This window comes from Oncorhynchus mykiss, chromosome 6 (genome assembly GCF_057628025.1).
Source record: "Oncorhynchus mykiss isolate SJ-2025 chromosome 6, ASM5762802v1, whole genome shotgun sequence".
Classification (NCBI taxonomy): domain Eukaryota; kingdom Metazoa; phylum Chordata; class Actinopteri; order Salmoniformes; family Salmonidae; genus Oncorhynchus; species Oncorhynchus mykiss.
In genome coordinates, this window is record NC_143027.1 from 38229596 (window position 1) to 38251948 (window position 22353).

Below are 22353 nucleotides of genomic sequence, written 5' to 3' on the forward strand. Positions count from 1 at the left end.
AGCCAAGCCTCGCATAATTAACCTTTTATCACATGAATGCAGCTCTTTGTTACCTCATAGAGCAGAAGGAGATTTTCCCTGGCCCAAGTGTGTCTAGTCAACCGAATGTCTGTCGTTACCCACTGAACTCCGTCTCAAGTTACCTGTGACATTCCCCCTCCTGGTGGCACAGCACGGTAGGTGGTCCTTCCTCCCTGTTTGCAAAACAAGCCAGACTTTTGTGTGTGTGTGTGTGTGTCACAAACGTGTGGTTGTTGCGTGCATGTCTAGTGTGTGTATTTACTTGGTGGAGACCTTCTGGTTTGGGGTTTCCGGTCTTCAGATGGCTCTTGCTACCATTATCCGCCCTGGTGGGAAGACGTGGATTAATAGAGAGACTAGCTACAGTACATCACGGTAATGGGTGGTCTTGGTAGATGGTAAGGGATTAAACAACCACTTGGATATGTCGCCTGCCTGCGCCTCTAACATCTAATCAGTCTGCAGGACTAAAAACTAAAAGTGTCAGAGGGGGTGTTAGGTGTGTAATTGATGGTCCTGGATGAATCCCATCTTCCAGGGTAGCAGGCTATGAATTGCTGAGGCTAGCTGCTACATCTATATGTGTCCCAAATGGCACCCTATTCCCTTTATAGTGCACTAGGCAACTTTGACCAGGGCCCATACTGCTCTTGTCAAAGGTAGTCTGTGTGTGGAATAGGGTGCCATTTGGTACACAGCCTCTGCTTTAGACCTGGAGCATTTGTCTTAACCAGAAAAGCTGCTTCACAGTCTTCTTAACAGCAGCCCTGTTCCTGGGGCTGCTGGCGATTAACCTTATTAGTCCTGCTGCTGAGTAATACAGGGTTGCTTACATTAGCACAGGAGACAGTCCAAACAAAGAGCAATGAGGCCTGGATTTACTCCAACCAATGACAACAGGAAGTCCATCTCTAGTTTTCACTGAACAGCTCCAATTTAAGTGCATACAATGCTGTTACAAAGCTGTTTTAGTGCAGAAAGTCAAAAACTATTGTAGTACTTCAAACTCATTCTGACATTTGCCTTAAGGACTATGATGTCTGTTGTGGTTCAGTTGATAGGGCATGGCACTTGCGAACGTAAATGTAGAGTAACTGTATTGCTCACCTCTTTAGATATAGCACAATGCATAATTCCAAAACAAAAGGCATGGATACATACATGAAAGAGTTAAACTAGTTGTGAGAATGTTGCTGACGCCACACAGAAAAAAATGTCACTCCTGTTGAACTACTGCAATGTAGATGTTAAAGGACATCCCTTGGCCATACTGTAGGAGTGATAGGAACGTCAGCAGAGCAATGAAGAACAAACTGTAGTGTGTGTAAATGTTACAGTACTCTTCTTGCGTTGTGTACAATCGTCGACACGAACTCCAACTTGTAGCACCAGTCATGGAACTTTATTCTGATAGACACAGCACAAAATTACACGTCATGCAATGCACAGTTCACCATCCAACTCTGCACGTGACGCACTGTACAAAATATACGAACCCCCCCCCCCCCCCCCCCCCCCCCCACCAGACACAGTAAGTTGCTAGCTAGTATTAGCTGGAATTCTCTACAACAAAATGCACCAAATAACGCTGCATCTTATGTGTGATGTTCGAATAACATTTACAAACAAATCATCACTTGGGAGTATAAAAATCACTTTTGACAGTGCAGTGCTTTTGCAACCAACAACTTACCGCTGGTTTGGTGCTTGTTCACTGGGACGATTCTAATGAAACATCCTCCCTGGTAAGCAAGCTACGCAAACCAGCCAATAAGATGCCATGTTGAGTAGGTGAAGGCAAGACAAAACTAAAACCAAAAACCCATTGGCTTAACAATAAAGTGGCAAGGGGAATCACCACCTTGTTACACTCCCCCCTACTGAATTCCACTTGCAAACAAAAATAATAAAAATACCAAACTGCACTGTGCAAACATATTAGGAACAAAGACACAACATATGTACCGAATAATCCAGAGGGAGAAAAAATAAAGTATAGATATATTTTTATACCTAATAGAGAAAACTAAAAGGTAAAGCTGTGTATGTCGAGGATGCAGACCCTGCTTTAAAACAGTCACTAAATATTCCAGTCATTAGACTATTCTCCATGAGAATTAGAGTGAAAAGTGGTGGATCAATCCCCTTAGCCCTCATAGGTAAACATGCCTGTTACATGTTAAGTACCCTCAGTGACTTTTTAAAACATCCAAGTAATAAAATAAACCACCATAAGAGACTTTATCATATGTCACATTACCATCCTGAAACCTCTACACATGGTCACAATGGTGTAAAAACAAATAAAATATGTCAATATCATTGACCCTCTATTCACTTATTTAACCTTCAAGAGGGAACTTTCTGCTGATTCATAATCTCAATCAGTCTTGACACTGGTTCAAATAGTCTTCCTGCCCTTGACCTAATACGACCCCGACTACCTTCAACTGCATAAGGGGTAACAGTGTTGTGTACTGTTGCAATAGTGGGTCTGTCAACACAGTCAGTGCGTAACTGATCAGGTAAGGAATGGTCTGCGTTTGGTAGGTCAAGACGGATATCGTAAGCAGACTGGTCAATTAGCTCACTTACTACACTGTTACGGTCTCGGTCAGATTCTTGAAGACTCTCTGATCAAGGCAGACCTTCCAGCTGCAGTATATCATCCACATAATCCAAAGGTGGAATATCCTGAGCATCCAAGGATCGCACATCACCCTCCAGGCTTGTGTCACCTGTTCTTTCAGAAGGCAACTCCGACACCCACACTTTTGTTCTGTACTCAGCACCATCATCCACTGCAGTGTCCATGGCAGCTGAGACCACAAGGCTGTCATTCATGTCCACAGACTCTGTTAATCCAGACATGTCTGTTCCATCATCAACGGCAGCATGGGGAAGAGGAAGAAAGTTGACTGGCATTATCAGGTTGCGATGTACCGTCTTCTCCTGTCCAGTGGAGCTGTTCTGAATCTTAAAAGTGTGACTGTCAGCATTCAATCCAGTGACAAGGTAGACAGTATCCTCCCAACGGTCAACGAGCTTCCGCTTTCCTCGCTCCCCCTTGTTAGCCAGCAATACTCGATCCCCAATCTCCACTGGTGCGTGCTCCTCTGACTCTTCTGTCATAAAGGTCAGCATGCCTCTTCAACTGCTTCACTGCAGATGCCTGTGCTGCATTCATGGCTTCTTTCAGATCTCTCCTCAGACTGAACAAACCGGTCATAGAGAACCCAGAAGTTGTCGACTATGACAGAGCCAAAGACTGTCAACAGGCAGTCTTGGCGTCCTCCCAAACATTAGCAGGAAAGGGGCAAAGCCTGTGGTCTCGTGGATTGTACAATTGTACGCAAACGTGAGGGACTTGAGCGCCTGAGGCCATCTGTGCCTTGCTCTCGTCAGCAGGGCCCGGATCATGTTTCCCAACATCCTATTCATCCTTTCGCAGGACCCGTTCCCCTTCGGATGGTACTGTGTGAGACTTCTGAACACCTGCAACACTCAACAGTTCGGCTAATAAAGCGCCCTCAAAGTTGGCTCCTTGGTCTGAGTGTATACGGCGAGGCATCCCGTGGACACAGAAATAGAAACTGATAAGCTACTGACTGGCTCGGACACAAGAAGGCATGAGCCAATTTGGTAAAGTAGTCAGTAATAACGAGCACATCCAAGGACTTGTTTGAAGAATCTTCTGCAGACCAGAAGTCTATGCACACTAGTTCAAGAGGCTCAGTTGTTATTATGCTCTCAAGAGGAGCTCTTGCTTCCGGATCAGGAGTCTTGCTCACCACGCATCTCCTGCAGCACTTCACATAAGCTTTTACCTCCCTCTCCAGGCCATGCCAGAAGAACCTCTGTCTTGTCAGGTAGACTGTTCTCTGTTGGCCCTGGTGGCCAGCTTCATCATGGACACCCTTCAACACCATTGCGTTCACGGAGGCTGGAACCACATACAGATACGTTTTCCACTTTGTAACCACATTCTTCGAAACACGATACACACATCTTCATGGTCAACTTGTCCCAACTTCTGAGAAGACACAAAACCTCAACACTCTCATGGGCACGCTCTCTCAGGGATGGTCTTCTCCCCCTCTCCACAAAGAAGGTGACTCTGCTGATCACGCTGCTTACTCATCAGTAGGTCGTGTGGCAGAACATCGACATTGGTCTGCTCTGATGGCATAACAGCCTGTGGAAGCTGTGGCAACAGCAGTGCATGTGAGCCCACTTCACCCACCCAGCACCTGTGTGAATGAAGAACAGCTGCAACTTCATGTCTTGATAAAGCACCAGATGGGGGGGGGGGGTCAACAGTAGTCTGACAGCTAATGACCACTTCTTCTGAGTCAGAGGCTTTGTCAAAGGGGTGGCTGGACCAGCGAAACACATCTTGCACTGTCTGTGCGCACAGCGTTAGCTTCAGCTAGTACGGTCTCGTACGGGACCCTTGTCAGGCGATGGAGTGCACTGGGTCATACGAAGGGCTCTCTGCTCAAAGCATCTGCAACAACATTTATTTTTCCAGGGATGTCCTTGATGTCAAACTCGTACGGTGGCAGCTTGGCGACCCATCTCTGTTTACAAGCATCAAGCTTTGCTTTGGTCAGAATGTATGTCAGAGATGGGACTCGGGCCTTTAGATAAATCAACGGAGGGATTTCTGCGTATGCCCACTTTAACAACATCGCGGGCCCTTCCCATAACCTCAACTGCTTGGTCCATCACAGATACGCCCCTCTTACGCATGTAAACCATGACCATATCCTCCCACTCATGCACTGTGCACTTTTCAGAGCCATCCCCCCGAAAGTACACCGGTTCCCTGATATGACTTCAATACCAGGTTCAGGCCTGACACATCCATACCCCTAGAGCTGCATGCATTCCCCATACTATTGTTCCCAACATGTCCAACAATTGCCTTTGACCCCAAACAGGAGGAAATGTTCTCCCCAATGGAATGACCAATCTGCTGTACTATGTCTGCTATGAAACCCATGGAGACCTCCCCACTCCCTGTATTCGGCAAAACTCTTTCATACACATCCTTGGGCGTTTCCGTGGGTAAACTATCATTAAAACCCTCCAGTTTAGGCATAGTTGTAGAAGAAACTGGAATTTTGGCTGAACCCCTACCAACAGATGGTGACAGATTAAATGTTAGGAAACCCCTACCTCTCCCAACACCTTCCATCTTAACAATGGGAAATCAACACACTAATAACAAATTTAAATAGCAAAGAAAGTATATATATTTTTTAACCTCATGTCAAAATCTAACATATCTAGTACACTGGTAAAACTCACCCTACTTATATCAGATATGCGTTGGAATTGCAAATAAACAAGTAACACAAAAGTTATATCGTTTATCTGTGGAGAGTCTCAGCCAGAGAAATCATCAATTTCGATAATTAAAACGCTGCAGTAGCGCCCTCCTGTGGCAAAATGCGATATCGCCATAAACTGCACCAGCAACGTCTTATTTGATTCTTCAACGGCAACCATGGCGAAGTTCTGGGATGGAAATACAGCGACGGATGATCCGATCCAGAAGAACGGTCACGGCACCACTGTAATAGTACTCTTCTTGCGTTGTGTACAATCAATCATCGACACGAGCTGCAACTTGTAGCACCAGTCATGGAGCTTTTCTGATAAACAGCACAAAATTGCACATCATGCAATGCACTGTTCACCATCCAACTCTGCACGTGATGCACGCTGGTTTGGTGCTTGTCCACTGGGTAATGTAGTTAACAAAATAATATAACAATTGCAATATACAATATAATATTTTGAACAATGTCCCTGATAGAAACAGCACAAAATTGCCCCCCCCCTACCCCCACCAGACACAGTATGTTGCTAGCTAGTATTAGCTGGAATTCTCTACAACAAAATGCATAACAAATATGCACCAAAAAACTGGGGGACTTTTCCCGTTGGTTTTTCCCATTGGTCCCAGGATTCAAACTGGCAACCCTCCAGTTGCTGGCTCGGCTCTCTAGCCTGCCGCCCCCTGACATGTGTGATGAAGGTGGCATTAGGCCTAATTTAAATGTATAGATCTGAAAATACAACCGACAACTTTGATTTGTTTGCTCATTAAATCTTACCTTTAATATAGTTAACAAAGCAAATTATGGATTTAAACACTCCAATCAAGTATACAGTTAGCATACATAACATACTTTAGCGATTCAGCTGTCACTGTACCCTCATAAAACAGAGGATGACAGTTGGGTAGCACCATTATAAAAAGTACAATAAAATGAGACACTCGCACACACATTATTGTAAAAGAAAAAAACAAAGAAAAAAAATTGATTTTAAAATCCCTGACTTTTACAACAATAAGTTACTTATGTTTGCTGGAAAATATGAGATTGTTTCCTTTTCGACATTCATGAACAAACAAAAAAACATGTATTTTCTCACTATAAGGCACTGAGGGGGATTAGTTGTATCCCTCCATTTTAACTACCGTACCACCACCACTCTGTTGTGGTGTGGAGCAGACTAATGTCTGCTATTTGGTCACAGTTTTTACAATGGAAAAGGAACTTTTCAGGCACTTGGGACTGGTACTGGGTTTATTACAGATGTCAGAGTGAGAGAACACCACAGAATAACTTCAAATAGAGCATGTTGAGCATACTGATGACATCTGAGGGAGTACCCTGTACCACAGATGAAAAGATTGGTGAGGGTAACAACCCTGCACTTCAAAATGATGTTGTCTAAATTTCCCAAGGAAGAGGAAATCAAATAAATTATGAAATCAACTTGCTGCACAATTCTAAGTGAGAAAAAAAAGGCACAGGACATCTCTTGGAATAAGACTGTTTGTTAAACATTTCCCAACAGCAATGCACTTACTGGCAGTTAGTTATTGCATTCTATTATGGTATTGTACTGTACTGTATCCTCAATAAGCATCTTCATTAAGCTACTCAGAGAGTAGCCTACATGAGGCACCTACTGCATAAAGCCATTACAAACTATTATTAGCTAATGATCAATAAAGTCTGTAGTGTTCCCAAATATGCCTTTGTTCATAGTCCAAGAGAGAGAATTATTGTCAGAGATATCCAAACTCCGGGAAAATTACCTTTTGAATTAACGCTTTATCATATTAAAAAAAAGAAAGTGCGGCCGAATTCCCTTTATAATGCACTAATTTTGTCCAGGGCCCAAACATAGTGCACTATATAGGGAATAGGGTGCCATATGAGTCTCATCATCACCTCTAGTGGGGAGCAGTGGGGTTGTACATTTCATGTCTCTAACCCAAGCGTGACAGAGAAACTCTAAGTCCCGTATTGACCTCAACCAGAGAGCTGGGACTGGGAGAGGCTACCTGGTTCTGGGAAGACAGAAGGATACATCAAATGGTCTGCCTAAGAAGCAGAGGGGATGTCTGAAAGAGGTGGGCAGTGGGTTGCTTCTTTAGGCATAACCAATGAGTGCTGTCCATATACTGTGGCACTCCCCACTAGGAGGGTTCATAACAGCTGTAGGCGTGTATTGGCAACACAATAAAATAGTTATCCTGGATTGCTGACTGGGAGGGAGAGACAGGGGGAGAGAGCGAGGGGTTTGGGGGCTTTTTGGCAGTCTCTCTGTGGTGGTGATGATTCTGTTCTCCTCTTTCATCCTTTTATCTGTGTATAACCTGGTTGTTCAGTAGCCCAGGGAAGGACTCCTCAGTCTCAGTGCTTAACGAACCACCTGGACACAGGAAAGGAGACAAATGTTCACCCAGTGTTACAATTCAAAGTGTCACAACACTCTTAACGCATTACCCTTTCAAACCAAAGTTCGTCAGACGTCTAAATGTCAAGATGAAAGCAAGTCCCACTGTTATATCTAGCTTAGCTGTAAAAGAACGCACATCGGCGCGGTTTCGCATTGTACGTTTTATGACAACCCATTCATACGTAAAGCAGCACACGGTCTTAAACCATAACAACCCACACTCTGACGTACAGCACGTCGTACCAGACATAACAATCCCACCCCCCCTTTCCAAAACCAGGGACTGGTACCAACGAAAAATGTCCATAGAACCTAGAGTGATACCTGTAAGAAAGAAACATTAACCCTTAAACGGAAGAGGTAAACAACGACTTTCCAAACTAGACACTTCAGTCCATTAACCTAGAGGTTGGCGAAGACACCTAACAAAGCCTAAGAGGGAATGGAGGTTTAGTAGCCCTCCAGATGAGCGGGGCGAGTTCGTGCCCGCATAGGCCGTTCTTCAGCCGCCACCGCTTGTGGCTCTGGCCCTTCGGGAGCCCACAGAGGCTGGGACTCAGGTGGTAGTAGTGGAGGTCCATCAGGTGGTGTCTCTGTCTTGTTGAAACCCTGTTTTATTGTTCTTTGGTACCTGCCTGCTTTGCTTGGATGCGCCTAGTCGCCGGTGCTGCTACGCTCTGTGTTCTGAGTCTGTCCAGTGGCAGTTCCATCTCACGACCAAGCATGAGAGATCCCGGGGAGACCTGTGTTGTTGTGTGTTTGCTTGCTCTGTAGCGCATGAAAGTTTGAGTCAAGGCAGTACAGAACGTGCACCCCTAGACCAGGTGCGCTCTGATGCCGTTCTACAGCATTTGGTTGAAACGTTCCACCCCTTCTTTAGCTTGTTGGTTGTAGTAGGCCGTGCAGATGTGTTTGATTCCCTTGTTGCTGAGATAGGAGGAGAACTCGACAGTCAGTTGGAGCCCATTGTCCTTGGTGAGGGTGAGGGGTAGGCCCCACCTTGTGAACAGGCTGTCTAGGATGTCCATGATGGCCTGTGCTGTGACAGTTCCGACAGGAAGCACTTCTGGCCACTGAGTTCATACGCCACCACCAGGAAGCGCTGATGGTGAGGGACTGTGTGCCCATGGATCTCGCAACAGATGTCCAGGGGCGGGGAGGCCATGCGAGAGGCTGCAGGGGGAGGTTGGGCGGACCTTCCTGTTTTCCCACTGAGGAGGCATGCAGCACAATCCCTAAACAGGGCTTCAATGTCGTGGTCGATGCCTGGCCACCCCACAAGGTCTCGACACCTTCACTATGCCCAAGTGACCTTTGTGGGCTATGGATAGAACACGCGCATGCAGGCTACTCGGGACCACAATGCACAACCCTCGAGAGCCACAGACGTCTTCCCAGCAAGAAGGTTTGTGCTTCACCCTGGCAAAAGGCACCAGCTCTTCCGGCACACGTGCTGGCCATCCAGTGCGTATGTAGGTGTGCAGGGTAGACAGTGTGAGGTCCTGTTCCGATGCTTGCTTCAGTTCCTCCAGTTCAGTTCTCAGTTCCTGACACGGCTGGCTGAAGGGGAGCGTAGAGCATTTGTACGAGCTCTGTTTTGTCGTCTGGCAAGACAATCGGAGTAGGAGTGTCAATGGAGCGTCAGAGGAGGTCTGCAACCATGTTATCCCTCCCCAGAGAGAACTTCAGCTGATAGTCATACTGTCTGAGGCGGTTGGCCCATCTGTGCAGCCGAAGTGGCTTGTGGCCAGTTCCTGAGGCTCACAGTAGCGTCGTGAGAGACTGGTGGTCAGTTCGGAGCGTGAACAGCCGGACGTATAGGTAGAGGTACCACTTTTTGCACGCCCAGACACAGGCCAGTGCTTCTCGTTTGACCACAGAGTACCATTACTTAGTGGGGCTCAGGGCCCTCGAAGCAAAGGCGATGGGCCTCTCAATTCCATTCTGCAGCTGTGAGAGGACAGCTCCATGTGCTCCAGCTGAGGCTTCACAGGTGGCAATGGTGGGGCAGACGGGGTCAAAGTGAGCGAAGACTGGGGCTGTGGTGAGCTGGCTCTTCAGTGAGCGGACCGCGTCTTAGCAGGCCCGTGTTCAGGCACATGGCTCGTCCTTCTTGAGCTGTCGCCGAAGGGGCGCTGTGGTCTGAGGGTAGTGGGGCAGAAACCGGAGGTACTAGGCTGTCATGACCAAGAATGAGGACACCTGAGAGGCTGAGGTAGGTTCTGGGATGCAGTGGACGACTTCAATGTTCGACATGAGTGGGCCAATGCCTTTGGCCGACAGGCGGACTCCCACAAACTCAACGGCTGGAGCTGTAAAGGTGCACTTTTCGCCGTTCAGGGTCAGGTTGTTTCACAGTAGAGGACTGAATACATCACTCTGACATTTTATGACATGTGCCACTCATTCTGACAACCCATTCATACGTAAAGCAGCACATTGTCGTAAGCCATTACAACATACAGTAACATACATAACACCCACGACAGCAGTTGTGTAGATCCAACAACTGCGTATGCCTCCACCAAAAATGAATGCCATATAGCTGGGTCAATATATCTTGACATTAGTCTACTTCTGAAAACATCTAACTTTCATTTAAGAGTGAAATTATCTTTTAATTCAAGCAGGGTGGTGGAACAATGCAGTAACACCGAATGTCTGATGTAAAACAGTCGCTCTACCAATGCTTGGTGCACCATTGTCTCACCATTATGACAGCTGTACATCCATATACGGTGGCCGTCGTATCTGCATCTGCACTTCATGAAGTTATTGGAGTAGTCGGACTCAGGCACCTCATAGTTAGGGTTAATAACAACCTGTGGGACAGAGGCAAATGCTGTGAGTGGCCATAGTGACAATCTAACAAGTGTCTGGCAGAGACAACTAGTCCAACATGGAGATGACGAGGAAGCCAATCCAACACTACAACTAACAAAATACATAGTTTGCATACTACATGAGAACCTCAATCGATAACATAGAATAATAGTGGTGGCATGACTTTGGTTACGGCCAAAATTGCACCCCATTCCCTATAGTGGACTACTTTTGACCAGAGCCCTATCAAACGTAGTGCACTATATGGGGAATAGGTTGCCATTTGGGAGTTTACAGCATGTAACCAGCAAAGTCACTTACCTGGAATATGTAATCTCCGGGCTTAATGTCTGTGATGTCGATCCACTGGCAGTCAATATCATGTCTGTACGTATCCCAGCAGCCCACAGTGATGCCTTGTTCCCCAAAGTTGGCACACTCATATCTTTTCTCAATACCTGCCAAAGTTATAATCAATCAAAGACAAACAGGTAAGCACATACTTTTGCACGATGGATGCTTTTGTGAGTGACAGTTTGGCTATTGCTCGGAGTTGGATGGATATAGGCTGTATTATATTCCGCTTGGAGTGAGGAACACCGAGTAGACGAGGGCTTTCCACACTACTGAGCTGAACAGAGCGTAGCCAAACCTACTGAGAATGCCTATTTACACATCTGCCATAGTTACTGGAACCAGGCTGAAAGGAATGACGCGGCACAGTTTGGTTCAGGTTGCCATGATAGTGTAAAAAAGGGTCAAAGGTTGCCGGAGGGTGGCATGAATGGGGAAGTTGCATGGCCTCGGGCAAAAGTAGTGCACTGGGGAATAGGGTGCCATTTGGGATGCAAGCCTGTCTCTCCGGGCTCTTACCCTCTTCACATTCGGTGTCCTCCAGACAGAAGCTGGCCTTGTGTCCCTCTGCCACCTTGGTGCCGTTGAGGCTGAGCAGGTCGTAGTGGGTGAACACCTCCATGCTGTGATAATGGCTGGACACAGAGAGACACGTTTATTCAACTAACCTCTAGTTTGCAATCGCAGTGCAATCGCAGTGCAATCACAGTGCAATCACAGTTCAATCACAGTGCAATCACAGTGAGGTGCCTAGTATATTCTCTCTGAAGCACAAGAGCTCGAGACACTGTTGAAACACATGGCACCAAGGCCAAAGAAACCGAAAATAAACATTTATTTTAAAAATGGTATATATTTAGTGATTCTATGTATAATCCCACAGGGCCGTTGGCAGAAGGCTGATTGGAGCGCCACTGCATGCTGTCATGTTTTGGCCACCTGAGGATACACCAAGGGTTTGATGTGTGTAGAGCTGGTGACTGTGTGAAGCTGCCAACATTGCACAGTTCATCCAATGCCTTGACCACAAACATCTGAGACGTTTCAGTCCATGGTCAATTACAGGGCAGAGAACTTATGGAAATGGAAAACGTTCAGTGGAACTTTCTCTAAACATATCGTTTTTTTTTGTTGCTTCTGACAGTTATTTCCAAACAGTGTTAAAATAACCAATCCTGTTGAGCGACACAACTGTGAGGTTAATAAATCACCAATTTAAACAACAACAAAAAAAGGAAATGATCGTACAGTTTCACAGACAGACAAACAGACAGGAAAATCCATGGAGCTACTTGCCTGTGGCAGTCATGCCACACCCAGGAGTGGCGTTCAGCCTTGGGACGGAAGTCAGACTGCCCGTTGTTGTGGATCTGGGAGGAGAAGCGCAGCAGGCGGCGGTGAGAGCTGGCAGGGGTCTCACTGGAGGTGGTGGATAGGCAGTTCTCCTCATAGGCACACTGCAGCATGAACATGGGCCTGTCCTCCATATAGGTGGTCTGCTCCACTATCTGGGGGTTCAGCACCAGGTCAGGGGCAGCTGAGGGGAGAGCAGGGAGTTGTGGCGGTTACAGGTTCGAAATCAGACCATACTTTATCCTCACAATTTACTGTAACGTGTCGTCCTGCTGACTACGGAAATTACAATGTTACAGATTCGCACTCAAAGATTGAAAGATGAGATTGCAGGTAGGATGAGCCTGAAGGATGCTTATAATAGCCATTAAGTCATAGTAGGCCAGGCGGGACAAATGCATGTTTTAGCATGCAAGCAATCATCCTCTTTCAATGCAAGACATCTAGTCCAGGCAGACGACTGTCTGTGAGGAAAAGACAGTATGAGTTCCCTCTTACTCTCTGAGCAGGAGACTCCGGCAGCATTGCGTCCCCCTCCTTTAGGACAGGTAAGATGAGCTCCATGGTGCAGGCACTGGGAAAGGGACATCTCAGTGCCAGAACATCGCACTCCACTCATCACCACAGGGTCAGCACTCACCTCCCCTGGCCAGTACCACGTCTCCTACAGGACAGGAACACAGCATGATAGCAGTCATTGAGTGGTTTAGATCAGACAGAGAATTTGTGGAATTTTGTCATAGGTTGTGTTTGCTATGCTAATATATTATTATATTTATATGTTCAAATAAGTAGTTGGATAATTCAACAGTACTTGTATGTAGATACCAGTAAGTGTAAATGAGTTGAAAAGTGTACCGGTAGTATTCACATTCACTATGGATTCAAGGAGGATAGCAAGACATACTCTTTGGGCAAAGCAGTTTTTCTACCAACCACAAGAGGGTTGGTATCTATCTGCAAAATTAAAGCTGATCTACCCCCTAAATGAAAAACTATTTTTTTTAAATATAAATATATATATATATATATTTTTACCACAAGAGGGGGCAACCTGTTCATTATCTCTCTAGCTATGCATTAGTGGCACTGTTCCTTGGCTTAGTTCTTCATTTATCCCTGAAGTGTAGCCATCACAAACATTAAAACCAACTACAGACTACAAAGTAGACAAGGTCTAATGGTATTCATACGTTGTGTTAAATTGTAATTCAGGAGTAACAGTAATCATTCCTCATAAATCTCGGTTCTATAGCAACCATCATTTCCACCATTCCAAGGTTTACAGAGATTCCCCAAACCCACTATTACTGTTATCAAGCAGTCTAGTAAAAATCCATTTGACACAACAAATACTGTGCTGTCTGATGGGAAGGTCTGCGTAATGCTTCTCAGGTGCAAACAGTTAAGAGATGACGGTCCTACAACACCAGAGGAGGTATTTGTCACCCGTAGCAACTAGAGACATACACACACAGTTTTAGAAGACTGAATGAGGGCCCTAATTTGGGGAAGCTGTCATTTGGAACAGAATTGATGTCAAAAGGACAGATTACATGGTATGGGGGACAATGATTTTTTCTGATTCACAACAGGCTGATTACCTTTTTTCAGTAGGGTATCTGTACAGTGCTGTAATGCTGCGGAGAGCACTGCTGCATGTTCGGACAGGTCGTCAAAATTAGGAATTTGTTCTTAATTGATTTACCTGTATAAATAAAGGTTCAATAAATAGACATTTCCAAAAAACATTTCTCACCTGGAAGGCATTGCTGGCAAAGCCGAGGTCAAGCTGTCTGCACACGACCATAGCCTCGATGGTGCCCCAGCCATCACTGCACACCGTACCCCATGCCTGGGAGCCGTTCCTCTCCACCAGCACCTCCACACGCCCCTCGTTTGGGTTACGTCCCCCACTCAGACGCAGCTGCACAGAGAGACACATGAGAGGTATTTAGCTACAAACATACAGATAGCAGCAATAGGAATACTACTTTGTCCATTACTGCACTATACAATGTTTATATTTTATGAAAGAATGAAATGTACTGTAGGAAAATGTTAAATCTTATTGACTATAGTGATGAGAACAGCACATACAGTGGGGAGAACAAGTATTTGATACTGCCGATTTTGCAGGTTTTCCTACTTACAAGGCATGTAGAGGTCTGTCATTTTTATCATAAGTACACTTCAACTGTGAAAGACGGAATCTAAAACAAAAATCCAGAAAATCACATTGTATGATTTTTAAGTAATTCATTTGCATTTTATTGCATGACATAAGTATTTGATCACCTACCAACCAGTAAGAAATCCGTCTCTCACAGACCTGTTAGTTTTTCTTTAAGAAGCCCTCCTGTTCTCCACTGTATTAACTGCACCTGTTTGAACTCGTTACCTGTATAAAAGACACCTGTCCACACACTCAATCAAACAGACTCCAACCTCTCCACAATGGCCAAGACCAGAGAGCTGTGTAAGGACATCAGGGATAAAATTGTAGACCTGCACAAGGCTGGGATGGGCTACAGGAGATTAGGCAAGCAGCTTGGTGAGAAGGTAACAACTGTTGGCGCAATTATTAGAAAATGGAAGAAGTTCAAGATGCCAGTCAATCACCCTCTGTCTGGGGCTCCATGCAAGATCTCACCTTGTGGGGCATCAACGATCATGAGGAAGGTGAGGGATCAGCCCAGAACTACACGGCAGGACCTGGTCAATGACCTGAAGAGAGCTGGGACCACAGTCTCAAAGAAAACCATTAGTAACACACTACGCCGTCATGGATTAAAATCCTGCAGCGCATGCAAGGTCCCCCTGCTCAAGCCAGCGCATGTCCAGGCCCGTCTGAAGTTTGCCAATGACCATCTGGATGATCCAGAGGAGGAATGGGAGAAGGTCATGTGGTCTGATGAGACAAAAATAGAGCTTTTTGGTCTAAACTTCACTCGCCGTGTTTGGAGGAAGAAGAAGGATGAGTACAACCCCAAGAACACCATCCCAACTGTGAAGCATGGAGGTGGAAACATCATTCTTTGGGGATGCTTTTCTCCAAAGGGGACAGGACGACTGCACCGTATTGAGGGGAGGATGGATGGGGACATGTATCGCAAGATCTTGGCCAACAACCTCCTTCCCTCAGTAAGAGCATTGAAGATGGGTCGTGGCTGGGTCTTCCAGCATGACAACGACCCGAAACACACAGCCAGGGCAACTAAGGAGTGGCTCCGTAAGAAGCATCTCAAGGTCCTGGAGTGGCCTAGCCAGTCTCCAGACCTGAACCCAATAGAAAATCTTTGGAGGGAGCTGAAAGTCCGTATTGCCCAGTGACAGCCCCGAAACCTGAAGGATCTGGAGAAGGTCTGTATGGAGGAGTGGGCCAACATCCCTGCTGCAGTGTGTGCAAACCTGGTCAAGAACTACAGGAAACGTTTGATCTCTGTAATTGCAAACAAAGGTTTCTGTACCAAATATTAAGTTCTGCTTTTCTGATGTATCAAATACTTATGTCATGCAATAAAATGCAAATTAATTACTTAAAAATCATTCAATGTGATTTTCTGGATTTTTGTTTTAGATTCTGTCTCTCACAGTTGAAGTGTACCTATGATAAAAAATGACAGACCTCTACATGCTTTGTAAGTAAGAAAACCTGCAAGATCGGCAACAGTGTATCAAATACTTGTTCTCCCCACTGTAAAGTCTCCATTAAAGATAGTCAGGTAAAGAGCACAGGCTAACACACAGACACACGCACACAGACACAAGCACACAGACACTCACCCTCTCCTGGAAGCCCATTGCTGGGACGTTACACCTCACGGCTGCATCCTCCTCATGGCTGCAGCCCAGCGACTCTTTGTTGAAGAAGCACTCTGTGATGGACTTCTCAAAGCCAGAGCACTCAATCTCATTCATATGGACTGGGCCCATGCCTGGGAAACACACAAAGAAGAATAATACTGGTAAGAGATGGGGCAGAGACTCTTGGAGTTGACACTCTCCCAGATGTTCAGGGAAGCTAAAACAACAGTTGAGTGTGGCCAAAAACGGTGTGGTTCCACGTTGACATGTAAATGGAACTGTGGTGAATCTAAGTCAAAGTCCAAGACTCTCTTGTTTCAGTCAACAAGCTCATGGGAGACCACGCATTTGAATGCATTGCAGGATTGCAGGGTCTTGTCAACACTTTTTTTAGATGAGTTTCATTATTGAAGGTTAAAGAGGATGTTTTCATATCTGTTCTAGCTGGTCTGCTATTAAGATGTGTCTTTCTGTAACTTATTTTCCTGGAGGCCTTAGATACAGTGATAGTGTTCCTTTCTCCTTGACAGTAGTAAATCATGTGGGGAAAATATTTTTTTCCAAAAGGAAAATCCAGTCCAGAATTCTCCCTGGATGCTTTTCAAATGGCACCCATATCGTCACTGTCTGATGAAAACCTTGTAATAAAATGTTTGCCGATTTAATTTACTTTTATACACATTTATTGAAAGCAGTAACTCCCTTCAATGAACACTGAACATGTCAGGACTCCAGGACCCCAAAAAATGTATAAAAAGAAACTCCAAACGTTTCAGAAATGTTTGTTTGTTAATGGGAAAATTGTATGTTTTGAAAAGTTCCTGTTTTGGAGATAAGAGGTTTTCATCAGACAGCAACGATATAGTGTACTACTTTTCGTCAAAGGTAGGGACTATGTAAGGGATAGGGTGCCATTTGAAACTTAGCCCATCTGCTGTTTCCATGTTCCATAATGTGCCATTATTCTGTAATTTACTACTCCTTTTTTCAGTCTCATGCCTGTGTGGACTAGCTCGCAGATAAAATTAATAATAGCTGTACCTATTCGGAAAACAGCAGTGTGCAATTCCTTTCAACCCTGTTATAGTGTCCCGTGTAGCTCAGCATGGCCCTTTACTTCAGCCTCACTGAAAATAGGTGAATTATTTAAAGACACAGTTAAATCAAATCAAACTTTGTCACATACGCCGAATACAACAAGTGTAGACCTTACCGTGAAATGCTTGCTTACAAGCACTTAACCAACAGTGCAGTTCAAATAAACTAAAGTAACACAATAAAACAACAATAACGAGGCTATATACAGGGAGTACCGGTACCAAGTTAGTGTGTGGGGGTACAGGTCAGTTCATTTGGTCATTTGTACATGTAGGTAGGGGTGAAGTGACTATGCACAGATAATAAACAGTGGGTTGCAGAAGTGTACAAAACAAATGGGGGGGTGGGGGATGATGTATATAGTCCAGTGGGCATTTGATTAGTTGTTCAGCAGACTTATGGCTTGGGGGTAGAAGCTGTTAAGGAGCCTTTAGGTCCTAGACTTGGTGCTCCGGTACCGCTTGCCGTGCGGTAGCAGAGAAAACAGTCTATGACTTGGGTGACTGGATTCTCTGACAATGTTATGGGCTTTCCTCTGACACTGCCTATTATATAAATCCTGGATGGCAGGAAGTTTGGCCCCAGTGATGTACTGGGCCGTACGCACTACCCTCTGTAGCGCCTTACGGCCAGATGCCGAGCAGTTGCCATACCAGGCAGTGATGTAACCGGTCAGGATGCTCTCAATGGTGAAGCTGTAGAACGTTGAGGATCTGGGGACCCATGCCAAATCTTTTCAGTCCCCTGAGGCCTGAGGAGGAAAAGGTTTTGTTGTGCACCTCTTCACGACTGTCTTGGTGTGTTTGGACCATGATAGTTCGATGGTGATGTGGACACTAAGGAGCGTGAAACTCTCGACCCGCTCCACTACAGCCCTGTCGATGTTAACGATTACAGTTACTGTAAGATCTGCTGAATACCTCATTTTGACTGCGAGTCAGCGATACCTACTGTATATGGGGAGGGTCCATGCCTTTATGCCTCCGTTATTGGTCTGCCAGAAAAAAACATATCTATGGTAACTAATATCCCCGCAGGTAACACTGAGTGAGAGAAAACTGCTCAGTAAATAGTATGTCCTCGTTTTGGCAGGGCCCATGTCCCTGGAGGGAAAGACGAGGTCTAGAATAAGGGAGTGGATACATGATGTACTCTTTAAATATAGCATTTCTGTCCACTACAGCCTTTCAATTACAGTCCTGGAATATGGCAAGTACGGCCTTGCATTGTTCAGCTCACTGTGACTCTGAGCCTGTATTCACAAAGAATCAGAGTAGGAATGCTGATCGCGGAACAGGTCCCCCCTTTTCATGTTATCTCAGTCATTATGATCCAAAAGGCCAAACTTATCCTAGATCAGCACTGCTACTCTGTGAAGCTTTATGAATATGGGCTCCGAACTGCAGAGAACAAATAACAAGTTTAACTGATCCATTCCATTTCTATAACCCAGCCTGATCCGGTCCTCCAGCAGACTTCCTGTTTTTCAGGTCAGGGTTAGTGACGGCTCAAAAAGTCGGCAAATAAGGGATAGTATTACAGACTGTTAGATCTTTTGGACATTTGGTGAACACATGTAGTTCTAAAGCTACAGTACACAATGAAGCTGTTCATGTAGATGTTTCTTTGTATTCCAGGAATTCAAGTGGTTATCTCAGATTTCTACTCAGACTTTGCGCAGTTAGGCCAATGTTGTTTGATTGACTGTTGATTGAAAATGGTGAAACAAACCCAATACTCTTGGACAGCTACTCTAAAAATGACCAGTCAAACTTGCATGACCTCTAATCTGATTTTGATGACCTATGCAATAACAAAGGTGTGTTTTTAATCTATTCAAGGCCTTTTACATAGATCAAACATTATAATAGTCCACTTCATCTTCAACCCAGTCCACTGCTAGTCTGACCAATATGTTGGAATGCCCATCATGTACTTGGCCAGATGTAATGCTGTGATTGGCACTGTTATTGTAAGTAGGACTGAGTTCCAATCCCTACCCTGTCCAAGCCGACCACCAGACAGGGCCTCCTTGGCACTCCCGAAGCCCAGCTCTCGACACACCACTGTGGCTGACAGGAGGCTCCAATTATCATCACAGATGGTTCCCCACTCGCCGTTCTTTAGCACCTCCACACGACCTTCCCCTACGATGGCCCCACCTCGCAGACGCACCAACGTTTGCTGCAGGAACAAGAGGGAGATCAGACTCATAGTAGGCTGAGTTATTCGAACACCCAAAGCAAGGCATATGCATTAAGTCACATGAACACATATTGAAATATGAAAGACAACAGAAGGTACAGTAAGTAGACCTTACTGGTCCAAAAAGCAGAAATACAGAGTTCAACTTTCCATAAATGAATGATTCCTTATTGAGAAATAAATAACTGTCTAGAGGTTGCCATCTATAAAGAGTTACAAAACCTCCGTTTTGAATTGGCTCTTTCCCAGACTTTCTGAGAAGCTAGAAGAACGATTGAGTGAGGGCTGTGAGGCTACAGACTGGGTGGCTCCAAGTTTACACAGTGGTACATGTTACTCCCATTTACAGTTTTGGCAAATTGGAAGTGGACACATTAGTAGCATAACCGTATCTTATTTACTCCGATTTGTAATTACAGACAGCAATGCATAAGTGTTTGCATGCAGTTTGGGATTGACACTGATTTGTGGTTTGTGTTCCCATACCAAAAAAGGAAACTATAACCTATGTTTATTGCCAGTATACATATAATATTCTAAATAGGTATCTGAAAAACATAAAATACCAAAGCCATCATAGAATGTTTACATATTTGAAAGCAGTAAGTATTTGAGTGATGCCTGAATATTTCTTAGGTGCACCTGTGGCAGGGAAAGAGGGAAATATGGTTTTGAAAATGGGATTGACAATTTGAACCAAAGCAGGGACAGGAATAACATTCTCAAATGTAGATAATTAGCTTAATAGCAGTGTGCCATATTAGCAGTGTGCCTAAACAACTCTGGCATCACAGCGAAGTCTTATTCTGCCTCAAGGCTTCTGCCTCAACTAGTTCAGGATCCTAATACTTCAGTGTAAAAATAATGCTTTGCCACTTGGAACAAACTGGTTGAATCAACGTTGTTTCAACATAATTTGTCAATATATTGTGATGTGGAATCTACGTAGAAAATATATTGGATTGATTTGGAAAAAGTAATCAATGTAAACTGTGGTTTTGAGGGTGAAATTTCAACCATAGGATTATGTCATCATGGTAACCACATTTCAGCATAGACAAACCTTGTATAAAATAAGTTGAATTCGTACCTTTAAAACAACGTCAGATCATCAACATTATATCCACTATCAGAAAAATAGACTGGGCAGCACCTCCTACTGGAGAATGTATCTATCTACAGCTACCCTTTGGTCTCCCAAAGAGAGTTTTAACCAAACCCAGTGCTGTTTATCTTTGATATTTGTCACAGACTATTAAAACCGGTTTTAAAACTGCTTACGGCTGAAATCTCGTTAACAGGATCGATTTTACAACAGCCAGTGAAAGTGCAGGACGCCAAATTCAAACAACAGAAATCTCATAATTAAAATTCCTCAAACATACAAGTATTATACACCATTATAAAGATAAACTTGTTGTTAATCCCACCTCAGTGTCCGATGTCAACAAGGCTTTACAGCGAAAGCACACCATATGATTATGTTAGGTCAGCACCTATTCACAGAAAAACACAGCCATTTTTCCAGCCAGAGAGGAGTCACAAAAAGCAGAAATAGAGATAAAAATTAATCACTAACCTTTGATGATCTTCATCAGATGACACTCATAGGACTTCATGTTACACAATACATGTATGTTTTTTTCAATAAAGTTCATATTTATATCCAAAAATCTCAGTTTACATTGGCGCGTTATGTTCAGTAATGTTTTGCTTCCAAAACATCCGGTGATTTTGCAGAGAGCCACATCAATTTACAGAAATACTCATCATAAATGTTGATGTAAATACAAATGTTATACATGGAATTAAAGATATACTTATCCTTAATGCAACCGCTGTGTCAGATTTCGAAAAGCTTTACGGAAAAAGCACTCAGAGACCAAAACAAGCCATACAGAAAACCCGCCATGTTGTGAAGTCAACAGAAGTCAGAAATAGCATTATAAATATTCACTTACCTTTGATGATCTTTATCGGAATGCACTCCCAGGAATCCCAGTTCCGCAATAAATGTTTATTTTTTTCGATAAAGTCCATAATTTATGTCCAAATACCTCATTTTTGTTTGCATGTTTAGTTCACAAATCCAAATTCATGAGGTGCAGGCACTTAGTTCAGATGACAGTTCAATTACAGTTCGTAGAAACATGTCAAACGATGTATAGATTGAATCTTTATGATGTTTTTAACATAAATCTTCAATAATATTCCAACCGGACAATTCCTTTGTCTTTAGAAAGGAAAAGGAACGCAGCTAGCACTCATGGGCGCGCGCGACACTGAGCTCATGGCATTCTGCCAGACACCTGACTCAAACAGCTCTTATTCTCTCCCCCTTCACATTAGAATCCTGAAACAAGGTTCTAGAGACTGTTGACATCTAGTGGAAGCCTTAGGAAGTACAATCAGACCAAATTTAACATTGTATATTGGATAGGCAAAGACTTGAAAACCTACAAACCTCAGATTTCCCACTTCCTGGTTGGATTTTTTCTCAGGTTTTTGCCTGCCATATGAGTTCTGTTCTACTCAGACATCATTCAAGCAGTTTTAGAAACTTCAGAGTGTTTTCTATCCAAATCTACTAATAATATGCATATCTTAGCTTCTGGGTCTGAGTAGCAGGCAGTTTACACTGGGCACCTTATTCATCCAAGCTACTCAATACTGCCCCCCAGCCATAAGAAGTTAAAACAAAAAACACTCTGAGTAGGTTTTAGGGTGATGCTAAGACACTGCCCAGACAAACTCTGAGCCAGGAGTAAAATCAACTCATAAATGTTTATTTCACCTGGTAATCACGACAGTTTGAGGTACAGCAAAGGAAAGATAGTGATGACGGTCAATGACATTGTTGCAAATGATGGGGAATAACTGTTACGCACGCCTCTATGAAGAGGGAACGCAACACCCTGCTACAAC

At 44.4% G+C, this 22353-nt stretch overlaps 1 protein-coding gene across 2 annotated transcripts in view; it reads right to left on the reverse strand.

Moving 5' to 3' along the window:
* Positions 1 to 6123: 6123 nt before the first annotated feature.
* Positions 6124 to 22353, reverse strand: part of loxl2b (lysyl oxidase-like 2b) — a 69768-nt gene continuing 53538 nt past the window's right edge. For both annotated transcript variants that reach the window (XM_021606388.3, XM_021606387.3), the window contains exons 6-14: positions 19224 to 19407; positions 16105 to 16256; positions 14078 to 14245; positions 12817 to 12982; positions 12262 to 12502; positions 11485 to 11600; positions 10933 to 11069; positions 10499 to 10610; positions 6124 to 7761 (exon numbers count right to left, since the gene is read on the reverse strand). In XM_021606388.3, the coding sequence (XP_021462063.1) occupies positions 7691 to 7761; positions 10499 to 10610; positions 10933 to 11069; positions 11485 to 11600; positions 12262 to 12502; positions 12817 to 12982; positions 14078 to 14245; positions 16105 to 16256; positions 19224 to 19407 (1347 nt within the window). In that variant the 3' untranslated portion in view covers positions 6124 to 7690. The remainder of the gene's footprint in view (positions 7762 to 10498; positions 10611 to 10932; positions 11070 to 11484; positions 11601 to 12261; positions 12503 to 12816; positions 12983 to 14077; positions 14246 to 16104; positions 16257 to 19223; positions 19408 to 22353) is intronic.